The 23,526-nt window shown below is 44.9% G+C and overlaps 1 protein-coding gene across 2 annotated transcripts in view; it reads left to right on the top strand.

Moving 5' to 3' along the window:
* The first annotated feature begins 3,906 nt into the window (after nucleotides 1-3,906).
* The window catches only part of lrrc7 (leucine rich repeat containing 7), a 231,913-nt gene continuing 212,293 nt past the window's right edge, over nucleotides 3,907-23,526 (top strand). For both annotated transcript variants that reach the window (XM_067989712.1, XM_067989711.1), the window contains exon 1: nucleotides 3,907-4,131. In XM_067989712.1, the coding sequence (XP_067845813.1) occupies nucleotides 3,943-4,131 (189 nt within the window). In that variant the 5' untranslated portion in view covers nucleotides 3,907-3,942. The remainder of the gene's footprint in view (nucleotides 4,132-23,526) is intronic.

Genomic DNA, 23,526 nt, shown 5'->3' with positions numbered 1-23,526 from the left:
TGTTTCTCTCTCTCTCTCTCCAGTTTGTGTTTGTGTTTCTCTCTCTCTCTCTCTCTCTCTCTCTCCAGTTTGTGTTTCTCTCTCTCTCTCTCTCTCTAGTTTGTGTTTCTCTCTCTCTCTCTCTCTCCAGTTTGGGTTTCTCTCTCTCCCCCCAGTTTGTGTTTCTCTCTCTCTGCCCCCTGTTTGTGTTTCTCTCTCTCCCTTCGCCCAGGTTGTGTTTCTCTCTCTCCCTTCGCCCAGGTTGTGTTTCACTCTCTCCCCCCCCAGTTTGGGGTTCTCTCTTTCTCCCCCCCCCCCAGTTTGGGGTTCTCTCTTTCTCCCCCCCCCCCAGTTTGGGGTTCTCTCTTTCTCCCCCCCCCAGTTTGGGGTTCTCTCTTTCTCCCTCCAGTTTGGGTTTCTCTCTCCCTCGCCCCTGTTTGTGTGTGTCTCTCTCCAGTTAGTGTTTCTCTCTCTCTTCCCCCCCCAGTTTATGTTTCTGTCTCTCTCTCCCCCCAGTTTGTGTTTCTCGCTCTCCCTCCCCCCAGTTTGTGTTTCTCGTTCTCCCTCCCCCCAGTTTGTGTTTCTCGCTCTCCCTCCCCCCAGTTTGTGTTTCTCGCGCTCCCTCCCCCCAGTTTGTGTTTCTCGCTCTCCCTCCCCCCAGTTTGTGTTTCTCGCTCTCCCTCCCCCAGCTTGTGTTTCTCGCTCTCCCTCCCCCCAGTTTGTGTTTCTCGCTCTCCCTCCCCTCAGTTTGTGTTTCTCGCTCTCCCTCCCCCCAGTTTGTGTTTCTCGCTCTCCCTCCCCCCAGTTTGTGTTTCTCGCTCTCCCTCCCCCCAGTTTGTGTTTCTCGCTCTCTCTCTCTCCAGTTTGTGTTTCTCTCTCTCTCCAGTTTGTGTTTCTCTCCCCCCTCTCTCTCTCTCTCTCCAGTTTGTGTTTCTCTCTCTCTCTCTCTCTCCAGTTTGTGTTTCTCTCTCTCTCTCTCTCTCTCTCTCTCCAGTTTGTGTTTCTCTCTCTCTCTCTCTCTCTCTCTCCAGTTTGTGTTTTTCTCTCTCTCTCTCTCTAGTTTGTGTTTCTCTCTCTCTCTCTCTCTCTCCAGTTTGGGTTTCTCTCTCTCCAGTTTACGTTTCTCTCTCTCTCTCCCCCCAGTTTGTGTTTCTCTCTCTCTGCCCCCAGTTTGTGTTTCTCTCTCTCCCTCCGCCCAGGTTGTGTTTCACTCTCTCTCCCCCCAGTTTGGGGTTCTCTCTTTCTCCCCCCAGTTTGGGGTTCTCTTTCTCCCCCCCCCTAGTTTGGGGTTCTCTTTCTTCCCCCCCTCCCAGTTTGGGGGTCTCTCTTTCTCCCCCCCCCCCAGTTTGGGGTTCTCTCTTTCTCCCGCCAGTTTGGGCTTCTCTCTCCCTCCCCCCTATTTGTGTGTGTCTCTCTCTCCAGTTAGTGTTTCTCTCTCTCTTCCCCCCAAGTTTATGTTTCTGTCTCTCTCTCCCCCCAGTTTGTGTTTCTCACTCTCCCTCCCCCCAGTTTGTGTTTCTCGCTCTGCCTCCCCCCAGTTTGTGTTTCTCGCTCTCCCTCCCCCCCAGTTTGTGTTTCTCGCTCTCCCTCCCCCCCAGTTTGTGTTTCTCGCTCTCCCTCCCCCAAGTTTGTGTTTCTCGCTCTCCCTCCCCCCAGTTTGTGTTTCTCGCTCTCCCTCCCCCCAGTTTGTGTTTCTCGCTCTCCCTCCCCCCAGTTTGTGTTTCTCGCTCTCCCTCCCCCCAGTTTGTGTTTCTCGCTCTCCCTCTCCCCAGTTTGTGTTTCTCGCTCTCCCTCCCCCCAGTTTGTGTTTCTCGCTCTCCCTCCCCCCAGTTTGTGTTTCTCGCTCTCCCTCCGCCCAGTTTGTGTTTCTCGCTCTCCCTCCCCCGAGTTTGTGTTTCTCGCTCTCCCTCCCCCCAGTTTGTGTTTCTCTCTCTCTCTCTCTCCCTCCCACCAGGTTGTGTTTTTCTCTCTCTCTCTCTCTCTCTCTTTTCCTCCCCCTAGGTTGTGTTTCTCTCTCTCTCACTCTCTCTCCCTCCCTCCCCCCAGGTTGTGTTTCTGTCTCTCTCTCTCTCCCCCCCCCCCCAACAGCTTCTGTTTCTCTCTCTCTCTCTCCCCCTCCCCCCAGCTTGTGTTTCTCTCTCTCTCTCCCCCTCCCCCCAGCTTGTGTTTTTCTCTCTCTCTCTCCCTCCCCCCAGTTTGTGTTTCTCTCTCTCTCTTTCCCTCCCCCCAGTTTGTGTTTCTCTCTCTCTCTCTAGTTTGTGTTTCTCTCTCTCTCCCCCCCCCCCCAATTTGTGTGTGTGTCTCTCTCCCCCCAGTTTGGGTTTCTCTCTCTCTCTCCGTAATCAGGACTCTCAGTTTCCAGGCGATTTTACACCCGTGATGCCTAAAAAAAAGGCTTTTATCAGCGGTACCAACGCCTGCTAAATTGGTATGCATTGCATCTATTTTACACCCAAGAAATGGGAGTAAGGCATTCCAATTTCTACCCCTTAGTGTTTCAAACGCATATCCTCCCATTTGTGGGTCTATTAGTGCCCCCACACTCAGCACCACCACATCACCCAGCCAATATGTATATGTTTAAAAAATCCAGGTATTCTTAGTAAAAGTTATAAAATCAAGATAGCAAATGAATTAGATTTGACTTTAAAGCTTTGACCACACAATTATGAGGTTTGATGTTTTCCCCCTTGAGCAGTCTGTACATCGGGTAAGGATAGGATCAGTGTTCAGTTCCATTCGCAACCCCTCAAATAATGAAGCAGTCCGATCCCGCATGCAGCAAGACCTGGACAACATCCAGGCTTGGGCTCATAAGTGGCAAGTAACATTCGCGCCAGACAAGTGCCAGGCAATGACCATCTCCAACAAGAGAGAGTCTAACCACCACCCCTTGACATTCAACGGCATTACCATCGCAGAATCCTCCACCATCAACATCCTGGGGGTGACCATTGACCAGAAACTTAACTGGACCGGCCATATAAATATTGTGGCTACAAGAGCACGTCAGAGGCTGGGTATTCTGCGGCGAGTGACTCACCTCCTGACTCCCCAAAGCCTTACCACCATCTACAAGGCACAAGTCAGGAGTGTAATGGAATACTCTCCACTTGCCTGGATGGGTGCAGCTCCAACAACACTCAAGAAGCTCGACACCATCCAGGACAAAGCAGCCCGCTTGATTGGCACCCCATCTACCACCCTAAACATTCACTCCCTTCACCACCGGCGCACTGTGGCTGCAGTGTGTACCATCCACAGGATGCACTGCAGCAACTCGCCAAGGCTTCTTCAACAGCACCTCCCAAACCCAAGACCTCTACCACCTAGAAGGACAAGAGCAGCATTCTTCAACAGCACCTCCCAAACCCAAGACCTCTACCACCTAGAAGGACAAGAGCAGCAGGCACATGGGAACAACACCACCTGCACGTTCCCCTCCAAGTCACACACCATCCCGACTTGGAAATATATCACCGTTCCTTCATCGTCGCTGGGTCAAAATCCTGGAACTCCCTTCCTAACAGCACTGTGGTAGAACCTTCACCACACGGACTGCAGCGGTTCAAGAAGGCGGCTCACCACCACCTTCTCAAGGGCAATTAGGGATGGGCAATAAATGCCGGCCTCGCCAGCAATACCCACATCCCATGGACGAATAAATAAAGGTGTGACTATAGTTGAATAGTGTGCCATCACTCTCTATCATCGTATGAAGAACGGCCACCTAAGGAAGGTACCAGAGGAAGGCAACTCTACTAGAACTGCCTCCAGTACTTTCCACTACCTTCAGGAAAGGAGGGGATATGTTGGGGAAAATATATCAGTACTGTTGTTTAGATTTTGTGTCAGAAATACAGATGCATGATTTTATTAATGTATTTGTAGTTGTGCCAGCCATACTACTTTTTTAAATTTATTGGTGGCTATTCTTCTGTCATTGCAGTGCAGTGTCTGGAGATGACAACAAAGAGGAAACTTATTGGCCGCCTGGTGCCCTGCCGATGTTTCCGGGGTGAAGAAGAGGTCATCTCAGTATTGGATTATTCCCACTGCAGCCTTCAACATGTACCAAAGGAGATATTCAGTTTTGAGCGTTCTTTGGAAGAGCTTTACTTAGATGCCAATCAGATAGAGGAGCTCCCCAAGGTAGGAAGTACAAATATAATGGGTGTACTATAGATGTAGTTTCAAATAAAATTAACAGGGTAACTAGTTGTTGCAGTGAATTAAAGATTGGCCTTTCATCTCTGGGATTTCGGTTCAAATTGCTGGCTCATATTGATAGCATGCATGATTCCTCTTTCTGCACTTGTAAGGATCCAATGTGAAATTATTTTGGGCCGTCTAACCCAACTTCCTAGTGTTCGTGGATTTACCACACAAAATGGTGCTAATTAGCGATGTTACTCAGACAGGTCTACAGATGATTGGTGTGTGAAATGGAAAAATTGGTACAGTAGGTGATGCTCTCCCAGACCTTTACTCTGTATCTGATCGTTCTGCACCTGACATGGAGTTGCTTACTACTGACACTAGAATCCTGAAATGGAAAGTTTTCCATTTCTAGCACTAACATACCCCACTTTGATGAGCACAAAATTTTTTAAAATGTCTGATTCACTGTTTCTCCTTCAAACTCTTACTATAATTGGTGAAGTCAAGTCTAGAGGTGACAGAGGTGTAGATTAGGGTTTCATGGCACTGAGTAGCAGCTGATGCAGGTGATGTTGCAGGGGTGAAAACAGATGTGTGATTTGATCTCGAATAGTCGTAGATACCTTCTTGGGTTCAGCAACGTCAGTTGCTTCTGAAAGTGTATCTCACATCTCTTATTTTCCAGAGTTGACTTACACTGCCAAATATTTATTTATAGGGGATGTAACTTAACATACAAAGTTGACTGTCAGTGGATGTTTCTGCCCCTATTTTTATCTCAATTTGTTCACAACCAGAGGGGAGGGCCTATGCCAGATAAGTCCTGCTAAGCGCTCAAGTCCAGAAACTTCCCACCATAATAGGTGTGAAATGTTGATCAAATACTGAGACAAGCTATCAAATTGCTTATTGTCTGTTGGCTTTGAGGAAATAACTCAAATGCCTAACTCGTGAGCAATTTAAGACATCTTTCATCTCAGTGTTTTTTCTAAACTTATTCAAATACACTTTGCTTTCAAACCCTAACATTTGTACATGCCTCTTTTCCAAATCCTTTTTTGTGGAAAAATTGTCAAAAATCCCAAAACATGGCAGTAGTCTTGGCAATCATTCAAATGTTGGTCTTAAAGCTTAGCTTAGAATCAAACAGCACATTGTCAGGTTCAATCTGAGCAAGCAGATGGAGATGGAATCAGGGGAATAAGATGTGAACCTTTTGATGAGAGCCAAACAGAATGGCATTGGTCTTGCCAAAGTTGAACTAGAGAAAATACTGGCTCACCATGACTTGTTTTCATAAAGTAGAATGGGCAGAGGTGGAGGAGAGCTAAACCTGGGTGTCATTGACATACATGTAGAAACTAACCCCATGCTTACCAGAGCCATCATGCATTTGCGGAATAGTAGAGGCCAAGATTGAAGCCACAGGGAAGGCTACAAGTGACCGTATGAATAAAAGATGAGGAGCTATTTCAGGAGAAGTGCTAACTACATTGGGACTGTTTGGAATGGAGCCATGGTAAAGTAGGTCCAAGAAGAGAGACAGGGGACAAGGATGGAGTGGTTGAGAAGGGATAACATTCCGCTGTCACAGTCATGCAGGATATCATTTGACCAGGGTGAACTTGGTGGTGTGGGTCGGACAGAGAATTGAACAGGGAGTGGTGGGAGAGGTGGACATGGAGATGGAGGGGATAATGTGCTGGAGAAACTTAGAGAGGAAGGGCAAATTAGAAATGGGACAATACGTGGAGAGGACAGAAACATTTAAAACTTTGAAAGGAGATGGAAAATAAGGGAAAGGATCGAAGAGGCTGAGGCAGCTGAAGTGATGACAGAAATAATTTTAAAATGGGACTTATTGGATTTTTTTCTATATTTTGAAATGATGATAACCATTTAACTCTGAAACCTACATGTGAAAATATAATTTTAGGAAAGTAAATCTTTTCAAAACAAATGTTGGCCAATGGAGACAGTGTAGAACATGCAGTGGCAGCACACAGCAGTGGACAAAATAACATTCTTAGTGGGAATGTGGAATACTGCACAAAATGTGTGCAAGTTGAGAGGTATAGTTATACACCTATCCACCACATCTTGATTCCAATGGGTGAATGTCTTTACCCAGTCAGAAGCATTTATGCTTAATGACAATAAACCTTGGTCTGTTTTTCTTTCCAATCTATTCCATCTGTGTATCTGATGATAAGGATGAGCCCAGGCCACACTTGCAGGGCATTTTTTATGTCAGACCAAGTTGAACCTTGAATCGCTATACATGCTGTTGTAAAGCAACTTCGACAGGACTAAAAGACTGGGCAAAAATCTGCACTGATTTTAATCAAGTTTACCTCTCTTTCCGAGTGTAATCAATTTTTTTACATGTGTTGTAATCATCTAACCTAGCAACCAAAATGAAAACTGGCAAAACCGATAATCATGCGGATTATTGGACTTACGTTTCAAACAACACTGGAACTAAAATCTACAGCATGAGTACAATAAGTTGTGAATATCCAAGGCACAGTATTACAGGACCCTGAGAAATAACAATTGAGGAAGATGCTGGTTTGAAACCATGATGTGTCACATTTACCCGAATAGAGGGGACTCTGCTCTAGTTTTGCAAACTGCCTTTGTTATAACTGATCTACTGAGGTAGAAATCTATCTTCAGCGGGTAATGCGAAACGGGTGATATTTCATCAGTTGCCCGAGGAACTGAATGTCAGGTGGGGCGTGTAACAGGATGCTGAGGCAAGACAGCCCGTTTTGTACGACCGCTCGAGATGAATTTCTACCCGACTTTTTCCTCGAATCAAGATTATATCATTTTCAAGGGAACTGTGGACCTATATGGATATATATTAATGGTTGGTTGCATTTTACCTTTCAAAATAATTTCTACAATCATTTGGATATACTTTATTGTAAATGAAACAATGCGTAATCTATTTACAATGTAACATTGTAAATATTGGGGGCATATAAATCCCCATTCTAAGCTATTTTCTCCCCCCTGTTTTATCCTGGTCTCCCAGTACCCAGCACCAACTGTACTTGAGAGGATGGCCAGGTGCGTACCTATCTCAAGACCTGTACAAATCCTGCTCTGAGCTTGCTACTAGAGGGTTCATGAGAGCAGCCCAACAACGAGGATTCGTCCTGCAATTTTATCTGCCAGTGTGAGAAGTAGTCTGACCCCTGCTCAATGCCAGTAGCATTGTGCTGATGTCATCTCATCACAAATTATTGGACATCGTAAATTTTGCATATCCCTTTGCCACTAGTGGAGCCTCACAAGCCGACAGAAAATCACAGTCATGCTGTCCACAATTCCGATATGCACTGTCTGTGTATAAGGCCCCATCAGTGCCATGTCTTCATGTAACTTGCATCTGAAGCCATTATAATGTAAAAAGAAAAAAAATGGTAGAATCCATTTTTTCCAATTATATTTCCTGCACTCCGAAGGGCAGTGATTGATGCTGGGGTATAATTCCATGGGTGCCAGCTGTCTTCTCCAAGTGATACCTTGTCCAAGTGATTATTCTTCATGTGTGAGTAACAGTGTCTTTCGGTGAGGCTAATTGTAGACCACCCTAGTCTAGATCAGCTAATTCAGCACGGACCAGGGGTTGAATTTGAGACCTTCCTGCTCTGTGTGTCTCAATTCCACACTGGACAGTGCATGGGAGAGGTCTTGCAGAACTGAACAATTACTTTTTCTTCTTGAAAGCAGCAACAGTCCCTCTCCAAACTCATCTTGACCATGAAACCGACCTCCTGTTCCCTCAACCCTATTCCCACCAAACTGCTGACCACTCAACTTCCCTTCCTGGCCCCCAAGTTAAGTGATATTGTTAACGGTTCCCTCTTCTCAGGTACTGCCCCCTTTCCCTTCAAAGCTGCCGACATCACCCCCCTCAAAACACCCACCCTTGACCCCTCTGTCCTTGCAAGCTTACCGCTCCATCTCCAAACTCTCTTTCCTCTCCAAGTCCTTGAACGTGTTGTTGCCTCCCAAATCCATGCCCATCTTTCCAACAACTTAATGTTTGAATCCCTCCAATCAGGTTTCCGCCCCTGCCGCAGTACTGAAACGGCCTTTATCAAAGTCACAAATGACATCCTTTGTGACTGTGATCATGGTAAACTATCTCTCCTCATCCTTTTCAACCTGTCTGCAGCCTTTGACACAGTTGACCACACCATCCTGCTCCAATGGCTCTCTTCCGTCGTCCAGCTGGGTGGGACTGCACTCACCGAGTTCCATTCTTATCTGTCCAGTCATAGCCAGAGAATCACCTGCAATGGCTTCTTTTCCCTCTCCCACACAGTTACCTCTGGAGTCCCCCAAGGATCTATCCTTGACCCCCTCCTATTTCTCATCTACATGCTGCCCCTCGGCGACATCATCCGAAAACACGTCAGATTCCACATGTACACTGATGACACCCAGCTCTACCTCACCATCACCTCTTTCGACACCTCCACAGTCTCTGATTTGTTACACTGCTTGTCCAACATTCAGTACTGGATGAGCAAATATTTCCTCCAAATAAATATTGGGAAGACCGAAGCCATTGTCTTCGGTCCCTGTCACAAACTCCGTTCCCTAACCACCGACCCCATCGCTCTTCCTGGCCACTGTCTGAGGCTGGACCAAACCGTTCAGGACTTGGCGTCCTATTTGACTCTTAGATGAGCTTCCGACCACATATCTGCTCCATCACCAAGACTGCCTACTTCCACCTCCATAACATCACCAGTCTCCGCCCCTGCCTGAGCTCATCTGCTGCTGAAACCCTCATCAATGCCTTTGTTACCTCTAGACTTGACCCCCTCCTATTTCTCATCTACATGCTGAAGTTAATGGCTCTCCTGGCCGGCCTCCCATCTTCCACCCTCCAATCTTCCACCCTCCATAAACTTAAGCTCATCCAAAACTTTGCTGCCTGTATCCTAACTCGCACCAAGTCCCGTTCACCCATCACCCCTGTGCTCGTTGACTTACATTGGCTCCCGGTCCAGGAACGCCTCGATTTTAAAATTCTCATCCTTGTTTTCAAATCCCTCCATGGCCTTGCCCCACACTATCTCTGTAACCTTCTCCAGCCCTACAATCCTCCGAGTTCTCTGCACTCCTCCAATTCTTGCCTTTTGTGCATCGCTGATATTAATCGCTCCACCGTTGGTGGCTGTGCCTTCAGCTGCCGAGGACCTAATCTCTGGAATTCCCTCCCCAAACCTCTCAGCCTCTCTACTTCTCTCTCGTCCCTTAAGACGCTTCTCAAAACCTACCACTTTGACCAGGCTTTTGGTCACCTATTATCTCCTTATGTGACTCGGTGTCAAATTTTGTTTGATAATCGCTCCTGTGAAGCGCCTTTGGACGTTTTACTACGTTAAAGGAGCTATATAAACGCTAGTTGTTGTTATTTAACATATGTTGCCATTAACTTCAGCTTCCTTTTATTCTGTTGTTCTGTTAATTTTTGGAATATTTTTTAGTTAATCACTAAGTGCTGGTGATTTTTCTCAGCACCGTGACTGTGAAGATTTACTGAGCCTGACAGCATGAAAGAATTGATATTTTCAGCGTGCTTCAACAATCTTCTCATTTTGACTGCAGTTTTATTTCTCTCATTTGTCAGGCTTGGGCCTCAGCTTCATTGTCTTATTAACAATTATCTGTTTCATTGAAGGTTTTACGTTACAGGCTTAATGCTTTTCCACATAACAGTTAACCCAAGCAATTTGTTGCCATCCCAAGACAGGCTTATCACCTCTTTTAAAGGATAGCCATAATATCTGACTCTGTTGCTTCTCTACAAAGCAAAACTTTAAAATCTGCCTTATATTTTATCCAGAGCACAGTGGCAACATTTCAGAAACTGTCCCCCACCTCTGCTTCTGCTCTTCTTTAATACGTGGGCATGTGCAGGGAAATACATACATGAATAATCAATGCATAATTTTACGCTTATTTGCCTACTTCATGGGATGCCCACAGCATATTTTGTATAGAATATAGGAATGGCGAATCATGTATAGTACCTTACTGTATGATGAAAATCTTTTCAGGTCAAAATATCCATGTGAGTTCCCATTGTATAACTGAAATGTTCCCACAATAACTGGGACAGTCCCATGACATGTGGAAGATAACTTTATTCCAAGAATGAGAAAATGCTAAAATTGGTCTTCGTGTCACTATGTGAGGGCGGGCATAAATCAACCAGGATTCCCATTGCTGATTGTTATACAGTAACCCATGTTCAAAAGTGTATCTCTGGAAGTCAGACAAGGAAAGGATTGGGCATGCCTACAGTGCTCCCAGTGCTCTCCAGACCAGACTCCCATCCTTTTCCCCTCCATAAACTTCACCTTATCCAAAGCTCTGCAGTCAATATTCTATCCCACATCAAGTCCCGCTCACCCTTCACCATTGTCCTCACTGACCTACATTGGCTCCCGGTCTCCTAACACCACCAATTTTAAAATCTCATTCTCGTGTTTAAATCCCTTCATGGCCTTGCGCTACAGCCCGACAACCCTCCGAAAACTCTGTGTTCCTCCAACTTTGGCCTCTTGTGCATTCCTTGCTCCCTTCGTCCCACCATTGGCGACTGTGCCTTTAGCTGTCTACGCCCTATGCTGTGGAATTCCTTCCTTAAACCTCTTCATCTCTCCACCCTCTCCTCCTTAAAACCCACCTTTTTTGACCAAGCTTTTAATTGCCCTTCCTTCTTTGGCTCAGCATCCGTAGTTATCTGATTACACTTTTGTAAGGAGACTTGAGATTTTTTTTTAATGTAACTGGCATTAAATAAATGCAAATTGGTGTTGTCATTACTGTTTTTGAATAGACTCCCAACACTTACTGTCTAGGCTCATAAATGAAAAATTACCACATGGGTAATTAGAGTGTCACTAATAAATCCAATAGGGAATTCAGGAGAAACTTCTTTACACAGAGAGTGGTTTGAATATGGAACTTGCTACCACAAGGAGTAGTTGAGGCGAATGACATATATGCATTTAAGAGGAAACACATGAGGGAGAAAGGAATAGAAGGATACTCTGATAGGGTTAGATGAAGAGGGGTGGGAGGAGGCTCGTGTGAAGCATAGACGCCGGCATAGACCAGTTAGGCCGAATGGCCTGTTTCTGTGCAGTAAATTCTATGTAATTCTATGTATATAATACTGAAGGGCTGTAAGTGCCTTGAAACCATACCCTAGCATGAGTTGCTACCTTCAGGAGAGAAAGGGAAAAAATAGGTTTGGGGGGGGTGGGGGGTGGGGGGGGAAGTGATGATAGCTGAACTAGGTAAATAAACGAGTGGAAAGGGAGCACCAATGAAGAATGTTTGCACCAAGGAAGTGTCGTAAAACTAATATTAACATAAGAACATAAGAAATAGGAGCAGGAGTAGGCCAATCGGCCCCTCGAGCCTGCTCCGCCATTCAGTAAGATCATGGCTGATCTGATCCTAACCTCAAATCTAAATTCATGTCCAATTTCCTGCCCGCTCCCCGTAACCCCTAATTCCCTTTACTTCTAGGAAACTGTCTATTTCTGTTTTAAATTTATCTAATGATGTAGCTTCCACAGCTTCCTGGGGCAGCAAATTCCACAGACCTACTACCCTCTGAGTGAAGAAGTTTCTCCTCATCTCAGTTTTGAAAGAGCAGCCCCTTATTCTAAGATTATGCCCCCTAGTTCTAGTTTCACCCATCCTTGGGAACATCCTTACCGCACCCACCCAATCAAGCCCCTTCACAATCTTATATGTTTCAATAAGATCGCCTCTCATTCTTCTGAACTCCAATGAGTAGAGTCCCAATCTACTCAACCTCTCCTCATATGTCCGCCCCCTCATCCCCGGGATTAACCGAGTGAACCTTCTTTGTACTGCCTCGAGAGCAAGTATGTCTTTTCTTAAGTATGGACACCAAAACTGTATGCAGTATTCCAGGTGCGGTCTCACCAATACCTTATATAACTGCAGCAATACCTCCCTGTTTTTATATTCTATCCCCCCAGCAATAAAAGCCAACATTCCGTTGGCCTTCTTGATCACCTGCTGCACCTGCATACTAACTTTTTGATTTTCTTGCACTAGGACCCCCAGATCCCTTTGTACTGCAGTACTTTCCAGTTTCTCGCCATTAAGATAATAACTTGCTCTCTGATTTTTCATGTCAAAGTGCATAACCTCACATTTTCCAATATTGTATTGCATCTGCCAAATCTCCGCCCACTCACCCAACCTGTCTATATCCCCTTGTAGGTTTTTTATGTCCTCCTCACTCTCTACTTTCCCTCCCATCTTTGTATCATCTGCAAACTTTGATATGTTACACTCGGTCCCCTCCTCCAAATCGTTAATATAGATTGTAAAGAGTTGGGGACCCAGCACCGACCCCTGCGGAACACCACTGGCTACTGGTTGCCAGTCCGAGAATGAACCATTTATCCCAACTCTCTGCTTCCTGTTAGATAACCAATCCTCCACCCATGCCAGAATATTACCCCCAATCCAGTGATTCTTTATCTTGAGCAATAATCTTTTATGTGGCACCTTGTCGAATGCCTTCTGGAAGTCTAAATACACTACGTCCACTGGTTCCCCTTTATCCACCCTGTACGTTATGTCCTCAAAGAACTCAAGCAAATTTGTCAGACATGACTTCCCCTTCATAAAGCCATGCTGACTTTGTCCTATTAAATTATGTTTTCCAAATGTTCCGCTACTGTCTCCTTAATAATAGATTCCAAAATTTTACCCACCACAGATGTTAGGCTAACTGGTCTATAATTTCCAGCCTTCTGCCTACTACCCTTTTTAAATAAGGGTGTTACATTAGCAGTTTTCCAATCTGCCGGGACCTTTGCCGAGTCCAGAGAATTTTGGAAAATTATTACCAAAGCATCCACAATCCCCACTGCCACTTCCCTCAAGACCCTAGGATGTAAGCCATCAGGTCCAGGGGATTTATCTGCCTTTAGTCCCATTAATTTACTGAGTACCAATTCCTTAGTGATTTTAATCATATTTAGCTCCTCCCCTCCAGAGCCCCCTGTTTGTCCAGTGTTGGAATATTCTTAGTGTCCTCTACCGTAAAGGCTGAAACAAAATATTTGTTCAGCATTTTTGCCATCTCCATGTTTCCCACCATTAATTTCCCGGTCTCATCCTCTAAGGGACCTACGTTTGCATTAGCCACCCTTTTTCTTTTTATATAACTGTAGAAACTCTTGCTATCTGTTTTTATATTTTTTGCTCATTTATTTTCATAATCTATCTTCTCTTTCTTAATCAATCCTTTAGTTACTTTTTGCTGTCTTTTGAAGACTTCCCAATCTTCTATCCTCCCACTAAGTTTGGCTACCTTATATGTCCTTGTTTTTAGTTGGATACTATCCTTAATTTCTTTACTTAGCCACGGATGGCTGTCATTTCTTTTACACCCTTTTTTCCTCAGTGGAATATATATTTTTTGAAAGTTGTAAAATAACTCCTTAAATGAACACCACTGCTCATGTACCGTCTTACCCTTTAATCTATTTTCCCAGTCCACTTTAATGAATTCCGCCCTCATACCATCATAGTCTCCTTTATTCAAGTTCAGTACGCTTGTTTGAGAACCAACCTTCTCACCCTCTAATTGGATATGGAATGTAACCATGGTCACTCATTCCCAGGGGATCCTTAACTAGGACATTATTAATTAATCCTGGCTCATTACACAGGACCAGGTCCAAGGTTGCTTGCCCCCTTGTAGGATCAGTTACATACTGCTCAAGAAATCCATCCCTAATACACTCAATAAACTCTTCCTCAAGGCTGCCCTGCCCAATTTGATTTGTCCAGTTAATATGATAGTTAAAATCCCCCATAATTATAGCTGTTCCCTTATTACATGCCCCGACTATTTCCTGATTAATACTTCTTCCAGCAGAGTTGCAACTATTAGGAGGCCTATATACTACGCCCACTAGTGTTTTTTTCCCCTTATTATTCCTTATCTCTACCCAAACTGTTTCATTATCCTGATCCTTTGTCCCAATATCATTTCTCTGTATTACAGTGATTCCTTCCTTTATTAACATAGCCACCCCCCTCCCCTTCCTTCCTGCCTGTCCTTCCTGATTGTTAAATACCCTGGCATATTTAATTCCCAGTCGTTGTCACCCTGCAGCCATGTTTCTGTAATGGCCACAAGATCATACCCATACGTAGTTATTTGTGCCGTTAACTTGTCCATTTTGTTACGAATGCTACGTGCATTCAGATAAAGAACTTTCAAATATGTTTTGTGACACTTAGTTCCTGCTTTTTCCTTTTTTAACACTTTATCTTTTACTCCATTCCTTCTGTCCCTTCCTGACACGCATTCCTCTGTCTCCTTGCTCAGGTTCCCAACCCCCGCCACAGCTTTGACACTGGGTTAATCGCCTTACGCCTTCTAGTTTTTATTTTATCTGTCGTGTCTAAAGTACACTTTCTTTCCGCTGCTCTACGCTTTTCCCTTTCACTTGTTCTTGAACAACTGTTTGTACTATTTGTATTGTAGATTTCCCCTGGGTCTTCCCCTCTCTTGCTGCTCTCAAATTTATTCCCTTCTGACTCCCCGCTCAGGTTCCCATCCCCCTGCCACTCTAGTTTAAACCTTCCCCAACAGCACTAGCAAACACCCCCGCGAGGACATTGGTCCCGGTCCTGCTCGGGTGTAACCCGTCACGCTTGTACAGGTCCCACCTTCCCCAGAACCGGTCCCAATGTCCCAGGAATCTAAATCCCTCCCTCCTACACCATCCCTGCAGCCACGCATCCATCCTGTCTATTCTCCTGTTCCCATACTCACTAGCATGTGGCACCGGTAGTAATCCTGAGATCACTACCTTTGAAGTCCTGCTTTTTAATTTATCTCCTAACTCCTTAAATTCACCCTGCAGGACCTCATCCCTTTTTTTACCTATGTCGTTGGTACCAATATGGACCACGACTACTGGCTGTTCACCCTCCCCCTCCAGAATGCCCTGCAGCCGCTCCGTGACATCCTTTACCCTAGCACCAGGGAGGCAACATACCATCCTGGAATCACGTTTGCGGCCGCAGAAATGCCTATCTGTTCCCCTTACAATTGAATCCCCTATCACTATAGCCCTGCCACTCTTCTTCCTCCCCTCCTGTGCAGCAGAGCCACCCGTGGTGCCCCGAACCTGGCTCTTGCTGCTTTCCCATGATGAGCCATTTCCCCCAACAGTATCTAATGCAGAATATCTGTTTGAGAGGGAGATGGCCCCAGGGGACTCCTGCTCTACCTGCCTAGTCCTTTTACTCTGCCTGGCGGTCACCCATTTCCTTTCTGCCTGCGTAATCTTTACCTGCGGTGTGACCACCTCACTGAACGTGCTATCCATGATAGTCTCAGCATCGCGGATGCTCCACAGTGAATCCACCCGCAGCTCCAGCTCCGAAAGACGGTTAGCCAGTAGCTGCAGCTGGACACACTTCCTGCACACATGGTCACCAGGGACACTGGTAGTGTCCATGACTTCCCACATAGTGCAGGAGGAGCATATCACGGGTGCAAGCTGTGCTGCCATGACTTGCCTTAGACTCTCAGACTTTCCTCCCGCTCTAGGTCTCTCCTTTTATACTGTGCTCACCTCTCGGACTCTCCTGCCTCACCTGTGACGTCTCACAGTAGTTGTCTCTTGTTGCAGGTCTGCTGCTGCTTTTATTCCCCAATCTCAGTCTTCTACTCTCAGGTCCACTGCCGCACTGGGGAAAAAGTTAGGAAAAGCAAGGCAAAGCAGCACCTCCTTCCCCCACTTCACTGAACTCCCACACTTACCAAACTCTCAGTTCACACTGTGTTGTCCGCACACCGTGCTGTCGCACTGACAGGCCCTTGTATTTCTACAGTTTGTGACTCAGATGAGTCAGGACTGCCCCACCTTCAGGTACCAGTTTAATCTAGCTAACCAATTAACTTACTGCAGCAGCTCTCTCTGCTGAAGCCTGACAGAAACTTAAAAATTTAAACTTTAAAATTGAACTTGAACAGTTGATAGCAATTGAACTTAAACAGTTGAAAGCAATATGCACTAGATATTGAGGATGTAGTTTTATTTTCTCTTATGCAGCAAGCAGTTAGGAAGGTGAATGGTATGTTGGCCTTCATTGCAAGAGGATTTGAGTACAGGAGCAGGGTTATCTTACTGCAGTTATACAGGTCCTTGGGGAGACCACATCTGGAGTATTGTGTGCTGTTTTAGTTTCCTTATCTGAGGAAGGATGTCCTTGCCATGGAGGGCGTGTAATGAAGGTTTACCAGACTGATTCCTGGGATGGCAGGACTGACATATGAGGAGAGATTGGGTCGACTAGGCCTATATTCACTCGAGTTTAGAAGAATGAGAGGTGATCTCATCGAAACATATAAAATTCTAACAGGACTAGACAGACTAAATGCAGGGAGGATGTTCCCGATGGCTGGGGAGTCCAGAACCAGGGATTACAGTCTCAGGATACGGGGTATGCCATTTAGAACTGAGATGAGGAGAAATTTCTTCACTCAGAGGATGGTGAACCTGTGGAATTCTCTACCACAGAAGGCAGTGGAGGCCAAGTCATTAGATGTATTCAAGAAGGAGATAGATATATTTCTTAATGCTAAAGCGATCAAGGGATATGGGGAATAAGCTGGAACAGGGTACTGAGTTAGACGATCAGCCATTATCATTTTGAATGGCGGAGCAGGCCCGAAGGGCCGAATGGCCTTCTCTTGCTCCTATTTTCTATGTTTCTATGTAACGTAATCTAACCAATCAATTTAAAATCCAGGTATTTAAAAAGTAAAAAGTGACAAAAATTTACAGTTTACATCATTTTCCAGTTTGATTTGTTGATGAGGTGTTGGGTAAAATATTGAAAACCCCCAATTTTTGTTAAGAACTATTTCATTTTTACAAACCCCTTTATGACACCCCCTCAACTTATCCAGTTGTGAATGCAATGTAAGGAACAATTCCAGAGGTTATATACTTGTCACAGCAGAAATGATATAACTCACTCAGGACATGCATTACATTTCTTGATGAAAAGTGGATAGATGCTTGGTGCTCTAGCAATCTTTATAATTTTCTTAACTGTTAAAATTGACTATGAATGTACTCTGAGCTGTTAAAGGAGCATTCCATCTTGGTTTTGATGAAAATAGGACAAAATGAAATAAATACTCTATTCTCCATATTCATATTTAAAAACAGATCAAATAATCATTCACCTCATTTCTGTTTTTGGGGCTTTGTTGAGTACAAAATGGCTTCTGCATTTGCCTCCATAACAAGTACTGCACTTCAAAGTAATTCATTGTATGTGAAGTGCTTTGAGGCATATCTGAGAAATATGATAAAACACATCAATCTCTGTGGGGAGTCCAGAATGAAGAAAAACTAAAATGCTGGAAATCTGAAACAAAAACAGAAAATACTGGAAACACTCAGGAAGTCAGGAGCAGCATCTGTGGAGTTAACAGTTCAGGCATTACCCTTTATCAAAACCTGGATGAAGGACAATGCCTGAAATGTTAACTGGTCATTTCTCTCCACAGATGCTGTTCCTGACCTGCCGAGTGTTTGCACCATTTTCTGTTTTTATTCCAGAATGAATAACTGCATTTTATTGAGGGGGACTGTCATATGATAGATTGACATATTCTCATCTTACCTCAGCTCATCTCGAGAACCACATTTTTGATCCAGCTCATATGAATGGGATGAAAGTATATTTTCTCTAATGGCTGTAATGATCCTAAGAGTGTTCTTTCAGTCTCAGACTAGTTGCTAGTGAGGACTGATCAACAGTACTAAACTGTCCATGCTACAACACAACTTGGCACTAAATTGTCTCTTCTGACTTTGGTTTGAAGATACACTATTGGCTGAGAGATATTAAAGAAATTGGGAGAGTCCATAGATTATACGTGATCTGTGAAAGGAATACACTTTATGGGCTAAATAACCTCTTGTTTGGTATCATAGTAGGTACAGCACAGGAGGAGGGCATTCAGCACGTTGTGCCTGTGCCGGCTCTTTGAAAGAGCTACCGATTAGTCCCATTCCCCTGCTCTTCCCCATAGCCCTGTAAATTTTTTCCCTTCAAATATTTATCCAATTCTCTTTTGAAAGTTACTATTGAATCTGCTTCCACCACCCTTTCAGGCAGTGCATTCCAGATCATTACAATTCGCTGCATAAAAAATGTTTCTTCATATCGCCTCTGGCTCTTTTGCCGATCACCTTAAATCTGTGTCCTCTGGTTACCGACCCTTCTGCCACTAGAAACAATTCCTCCTTATTTACTCCGTCAAAACCATTCATGATCTTGAACACCTCTATCAAATCTCCCCTTAATCTTCTCTGTTCCAAGGAGAACAACCCCAGCTTCTCCAGTCTCTCCACATAACTGAAGTCCCTCATTCCTGGTGCCATTCTAGTAAATCTCTTCTGCACCCTCTCTAAGGCCTTTACATCTTTCCTAATGTGTGGTGCCCAGAATTGAGCACAATACTCCAGCTGAGGCCTAACCAGTGTTTTATAAAGGTTTAGCTTAACTTCCTTGCTTTTGTATTCTATGCCTATATTAATAAAGCCCGGGATCCCATAAGCTTTTTTAACAGCCTTCTCAACTTGTCCTGCCACCTGCAAAGATTTGTGTATGTGCACCACCAGGTATCTCTGTTCCTGCACCCCCTTTAAAATTGTACCATTTAGTTTATATTGCCTCTCCTCATTCTTCGTACCAAAATGCATCAATTCACATTTCTCTGCGTTAGATTTCACCTGCCATGTGTCTGCCCATTTCACCAGTCTGTCTACGTCCTCCTGAAGTCTGTTACTATCCTCCAAATTGTTTACTACAAACCGAGTTTTGTGTCATCTGCAAACTTTGAAATTATACCCTCTATACTCAAGTCCAGGTCATTAATACATATTAAAAAGAGCAGTGGTCCTAATACTGACCCCTGGGGAACACCACTGTATACTTCAGTCCAGTCTGAAAAACAACCGTTCACCACTACTCTCTGCTTTCTGTCCCCTAGCCAATTTTATATCTACGCTGCCACTGTCCCTATAATCCCATGGGCTTTAATTTTGCTAACAAGTCTATTATGTGTACTTTATCAAATGCCTTTTGAAAGTCCATATACACAACATCAACCGCAATACCCTCATCAACCCTTTCCGTTATTTCATCAAAGAACTCAATCAAGTTTTCTTTTAACAAATCCGTGCTAACTTTCATTTATTAGCCCACACTTTTCCAAGTGCCAATTTATTTTGTCCCGGTTTATTGTCTCTAAAAGTTTCCCCGCCACTGACGTTAGGCTGACTGGCCTGTAATTGCCGGGTTTATCCCCCTCCCCTTTTTTGAACAGGGGTGTAACATTTGCAATCCTCCAGTCCTCCGACACCATCCCCATATCTAAGGGGATTGAAAGATTGTGACCAGAGCCTCCGCAATTTCCACCCTTACTTCCCTCAGTAATCTAGGATGCATCCCATCTGGACCAGGTGACTTTTCTACTTTGAGTACTGCCAACCTTTTAAGTACCTCCTCTTTTATCCTATCCAATATCACTACTACCTCCTCCTTTACTGCTACAATGGCAGCATCCTCTTCTCTAGTGAAGACGGATGTGAAGTATTCATTTAGTGCCTCTGTAATGCCCTCTGCCTCCACAAGAAGATCTCCTTTTTTGTCCTTAATCGGTCCCACGCTTCTTTTGACTACCCTTTTACTATTTAGATGTTTATAAAAGACTTTTGGGTTCCCTTTTATGTTAGTCGCTAATCTATTCTCATACTCTCTCTTTGCCGCTCTTATTCCCTTTTTTCGATCTCCTCTGTACTTTCTGTATTCAGCCTGGTTCTCTACTGTATTATAAATTTTACATTCGTCACTGCAATATCTATATCTTTAGTCATCCAGGGAGCTGTAGCTTTGGATGCCCTTCCTTTCCCCCTCGTAGGGATGTGTCAACTCTGTACCCGAACCAACTTCTCCTTGAAAGCCTCCCATTGTTCAATTACTGTTTTGCCTTCCAATTTTTGATTCCAATCTACCTGGGCAAGATACCTTTTTAACTCACTGAAATTAGTCCTCCTCCAGTTAAGCATTTGTACATTTGATTGTTTCTTGTCCTTTTCCATAACCATTCTAAACCTAATGATATTATGATCACTTTTCCCCCAAATGCTCCCCCACTGAAATATGTTTCAGCTGCCCCACTTCATTCTCCAGACTAGATCCAGCACAATTTCCTTCCTAGTTGGGCTGGAAACACGCAGGGTATGATTTTAAATTGGAAAAACAGGTGGATTGGGAGCGAGGTGGGGGAACAGTAAAAATTTTAAAAATCTAAAACCCGGCCCCAACCTGCCCACTTCTGGTTTTAACGGAGGCAGGACGAGGGGTGGGCGATCAACCCGCTCTCAGGAAGCGGGTCGGTCAGTTAAAGCTTTCAAGGAGGCTACGGGCCTCCATTTTTACAAATTTTTTGTTTTTAACCCCTGGGGGCTGGGTTTCCTGGGCCTTCTACTTCATGCCACATGAGAGGAGGCGAGAAGGCCCAAAACTGCAGGTAAGTGCCCTTATAGCACAGCTTGTGGACCTGGAGGGAGCAGGAGTGCTTATCCCAGGCCCAACAAGCCTACCTGCAGCAACCCTACAAACACAATCGACCGACCCCCTCCCCCACGATCTCCGACCCCCACCCCATGATTTCCAACCACCGCGACTGACACCCCCCCTCACCCCACCCCGATGACTCGGCCCCCTGATGACTGACCCCCCACCCTCCCAATGGCTGACGACCCCCCCAACCCCAGTGACTGACACGCCCCCTCCCCCCACCCCCCACATCTACCACTTATCTTTTCATGTCCTCTCCCTGGCTGCTCTACTGTCCGACTGAGACCAGCCTGTTAATCAGGCCAGTCTGTCGGGCAGGAAACCAGCACAAAAAAATCAAAATCGTAAGGACACCCGGAAAACCCGTACTTCCGGGTTTTCTGTCAGGAATTCTACCCCCCCCCCCCACTTCCCAGCTCCCAGATAAAATTTTGTCCACTGTTCCAGAAGGTTCTCTTCAACACACTTCAGGAATCCCTCCCCCTCTTTGGCCTTTACCATCTTACTGTCCCAGTCTATATTGGGAGTCCCCCATTATCTTTACTCTACAGTTCTTGCATCTTTCTGTAATTTGCCTGCAAATGTTTTCCTCTATCTCCTTCCCACTATTTGGTGGCCAATAGTATACACGCAGTAGCATAACAGCCCCTCTATTGTTTCTTAATTCTAACCAAATAGATTCTGTCTTTGACCCCAAAACTACATCATCCCTTTCCAGTTCTATAATAGTTTCTTTGATCGATACTGCCACCCCCTCCTTTCTTTCTTTCCCTATCTCTCCTGAATACCTTGTAGCCAGGAATATTAAGTACCCAATCCTCCCCTTTTTTGAGCCAGGTGTCTGTTATTGCAACTGTAACATAGTCCCATTTGGTGACTTGAGCCTGCAGCTCACCAACCTTATTTACCACGCTACATGCACTCCAATCTCACCTTAGACTGCCTTGCATTTTCCCCCTGTCTGATTCCTCCTATTTCGCAACTATTCTTTAATCTGGCCCCTCCCACTCCTCTGTGCACCTTGTTTCTCCTCTCTGATGGGTTTCTTTTGGTGTATTGGGAGCTCTACTCTTTAGTCAGTGGCATACTTGATGTAAGAGTGCTTGTTTTCAAATCCCTCCATGGCCTCATCTTTCCCCATCTCTGTAATCTCCTCCAGCCCTACAACCATCTCAGATCTCTGCGCTCCTCCAATTCTGGCCTGTTGTGCATCCCCGATTTTAATTGCTCCACCATTGGCGGCCGTGCCTTCATCTGCCCAGGCCCTAAGCTCTGGAAATCCTTCCCTAAACCTCTCAGCCTCATTACCTCTCTATCTCTCTCCTTCCGTAAGACGCTCCTTAAAAACCTACCTCTTTGATCAAGCTTTGACCTGTCCTAATATCTCCTTATGTGGCTCGGTGTCAAATTTTGTTTGATAACGCTCCTGTGAAGCGCCTTGGGACATTTTATTATGTTAAAGGCACTATATAAATGCAAGTTGTTGTTGTTGCTCCGACATTGGAGAACAAAGGCGCAAAAATGTCACATTCTCCAACATTAACATCGCTTCCCTTGAAAAGCAGAATAATTCATCATAAACTTAAAGGGACTAATTTTGTAGGTTCCCCTCTGCCCCGGTGCTGGACAGGACCGGTACACTTGAAATGTGCTGTATCTGTCCAGGCACCACTATTTCATGTCCCAGGCCATTAACGTGGCCTAGTGGCACCACTGACACAGGCTCACCCCCTGGCAGGGCCTAGCACTGGCACAAAATAGAACTTGCACAGTGGCAAATGGAATTCAATACAGACAAATGGAAGGTATTGCATATAGGAAATAATAATAAGAGGCACGTCTACTCCATGGGTGGGACAGATCTTGCTAAGGGAAATCTTGAAACTGATCTAGTGGCGTTAGTTTACTTGTCACTCACCAGGATTAAACATAGTGAGGGAAATTAAGGTTCCACGATGGAATGCTGAGTTATATTGCCAAATCAGTTAAGTTTAAATCTTTAGAGATCACGCTGAAGCTATGCAGTGTTTTGGTACTTCTGCACCTGTACGATCTTGGTCGCTATGATATTAAAGAGTCACCCAGGCTTTAGAGGTCATACAGAGGAAGTTGATCCCCGTTGTTATAGAATCAAAGAAATGAGGAGACCATTTGGCCCATCACAAAAGTGCAGCTGCTAGCTCCACCTGGAGTGATCTACTTTAATCTCATTTCCCTGCACCTTCCCTATATCCTTTTATATTTTTCCTCTTCAAGTACTTATCCAGTTCCATTTCAAATGATGTTATAGTTTTTTCCTCAGTCACCACTTATGATAAAGCATTCCATGTTCCAGTAATACTCTTGAAAACAAGCTTCTAATTTCTCCTAGTTGCCCTTAGAAGATGGTGGAGGGCCTTCTCCTTGATGGTGTTCCCACAATGTTTTTTTTTGTTCGTTCATGGGATGTGGGTGTCGCTGGCGAGGCCGGCATTTATTGCCCATCCCTAATTGCCCTTGAGAAGGTGGTGGTGAGCCGCCTTCTTGAACCGCTGCAGTCCGTGTGGTGAAGGGTCTCCCACAGTACTGTTAAGAAGGGAGTTCCAGGATTTTGACCCAGCGACGATGAAGGAACGGCGATATATTTCCAAGTCGGGATGGTGTGTGACTTGGAGGGGAACGTGCAGG

Source organism: Heptranchias perlo, chromosome 9 (assembly GCF_035084215.1).
Source record: "Heptranchias perlo isolate sHepPer1 chromosome 9, sHepPer1.hap1, whole genome shotgun sequence".
Lineage (NCBI taxonomy): Eukaryota > Metazoa > Chordata > Chondrichthyes > Hexanchiformes > Hexanchidae > Heptranchias > Heptranchias perlo.
Note: the sequence above shows the minus strand (reverse complement) of the source record. Positions and strands in the feature narration are given on the sequence as shown.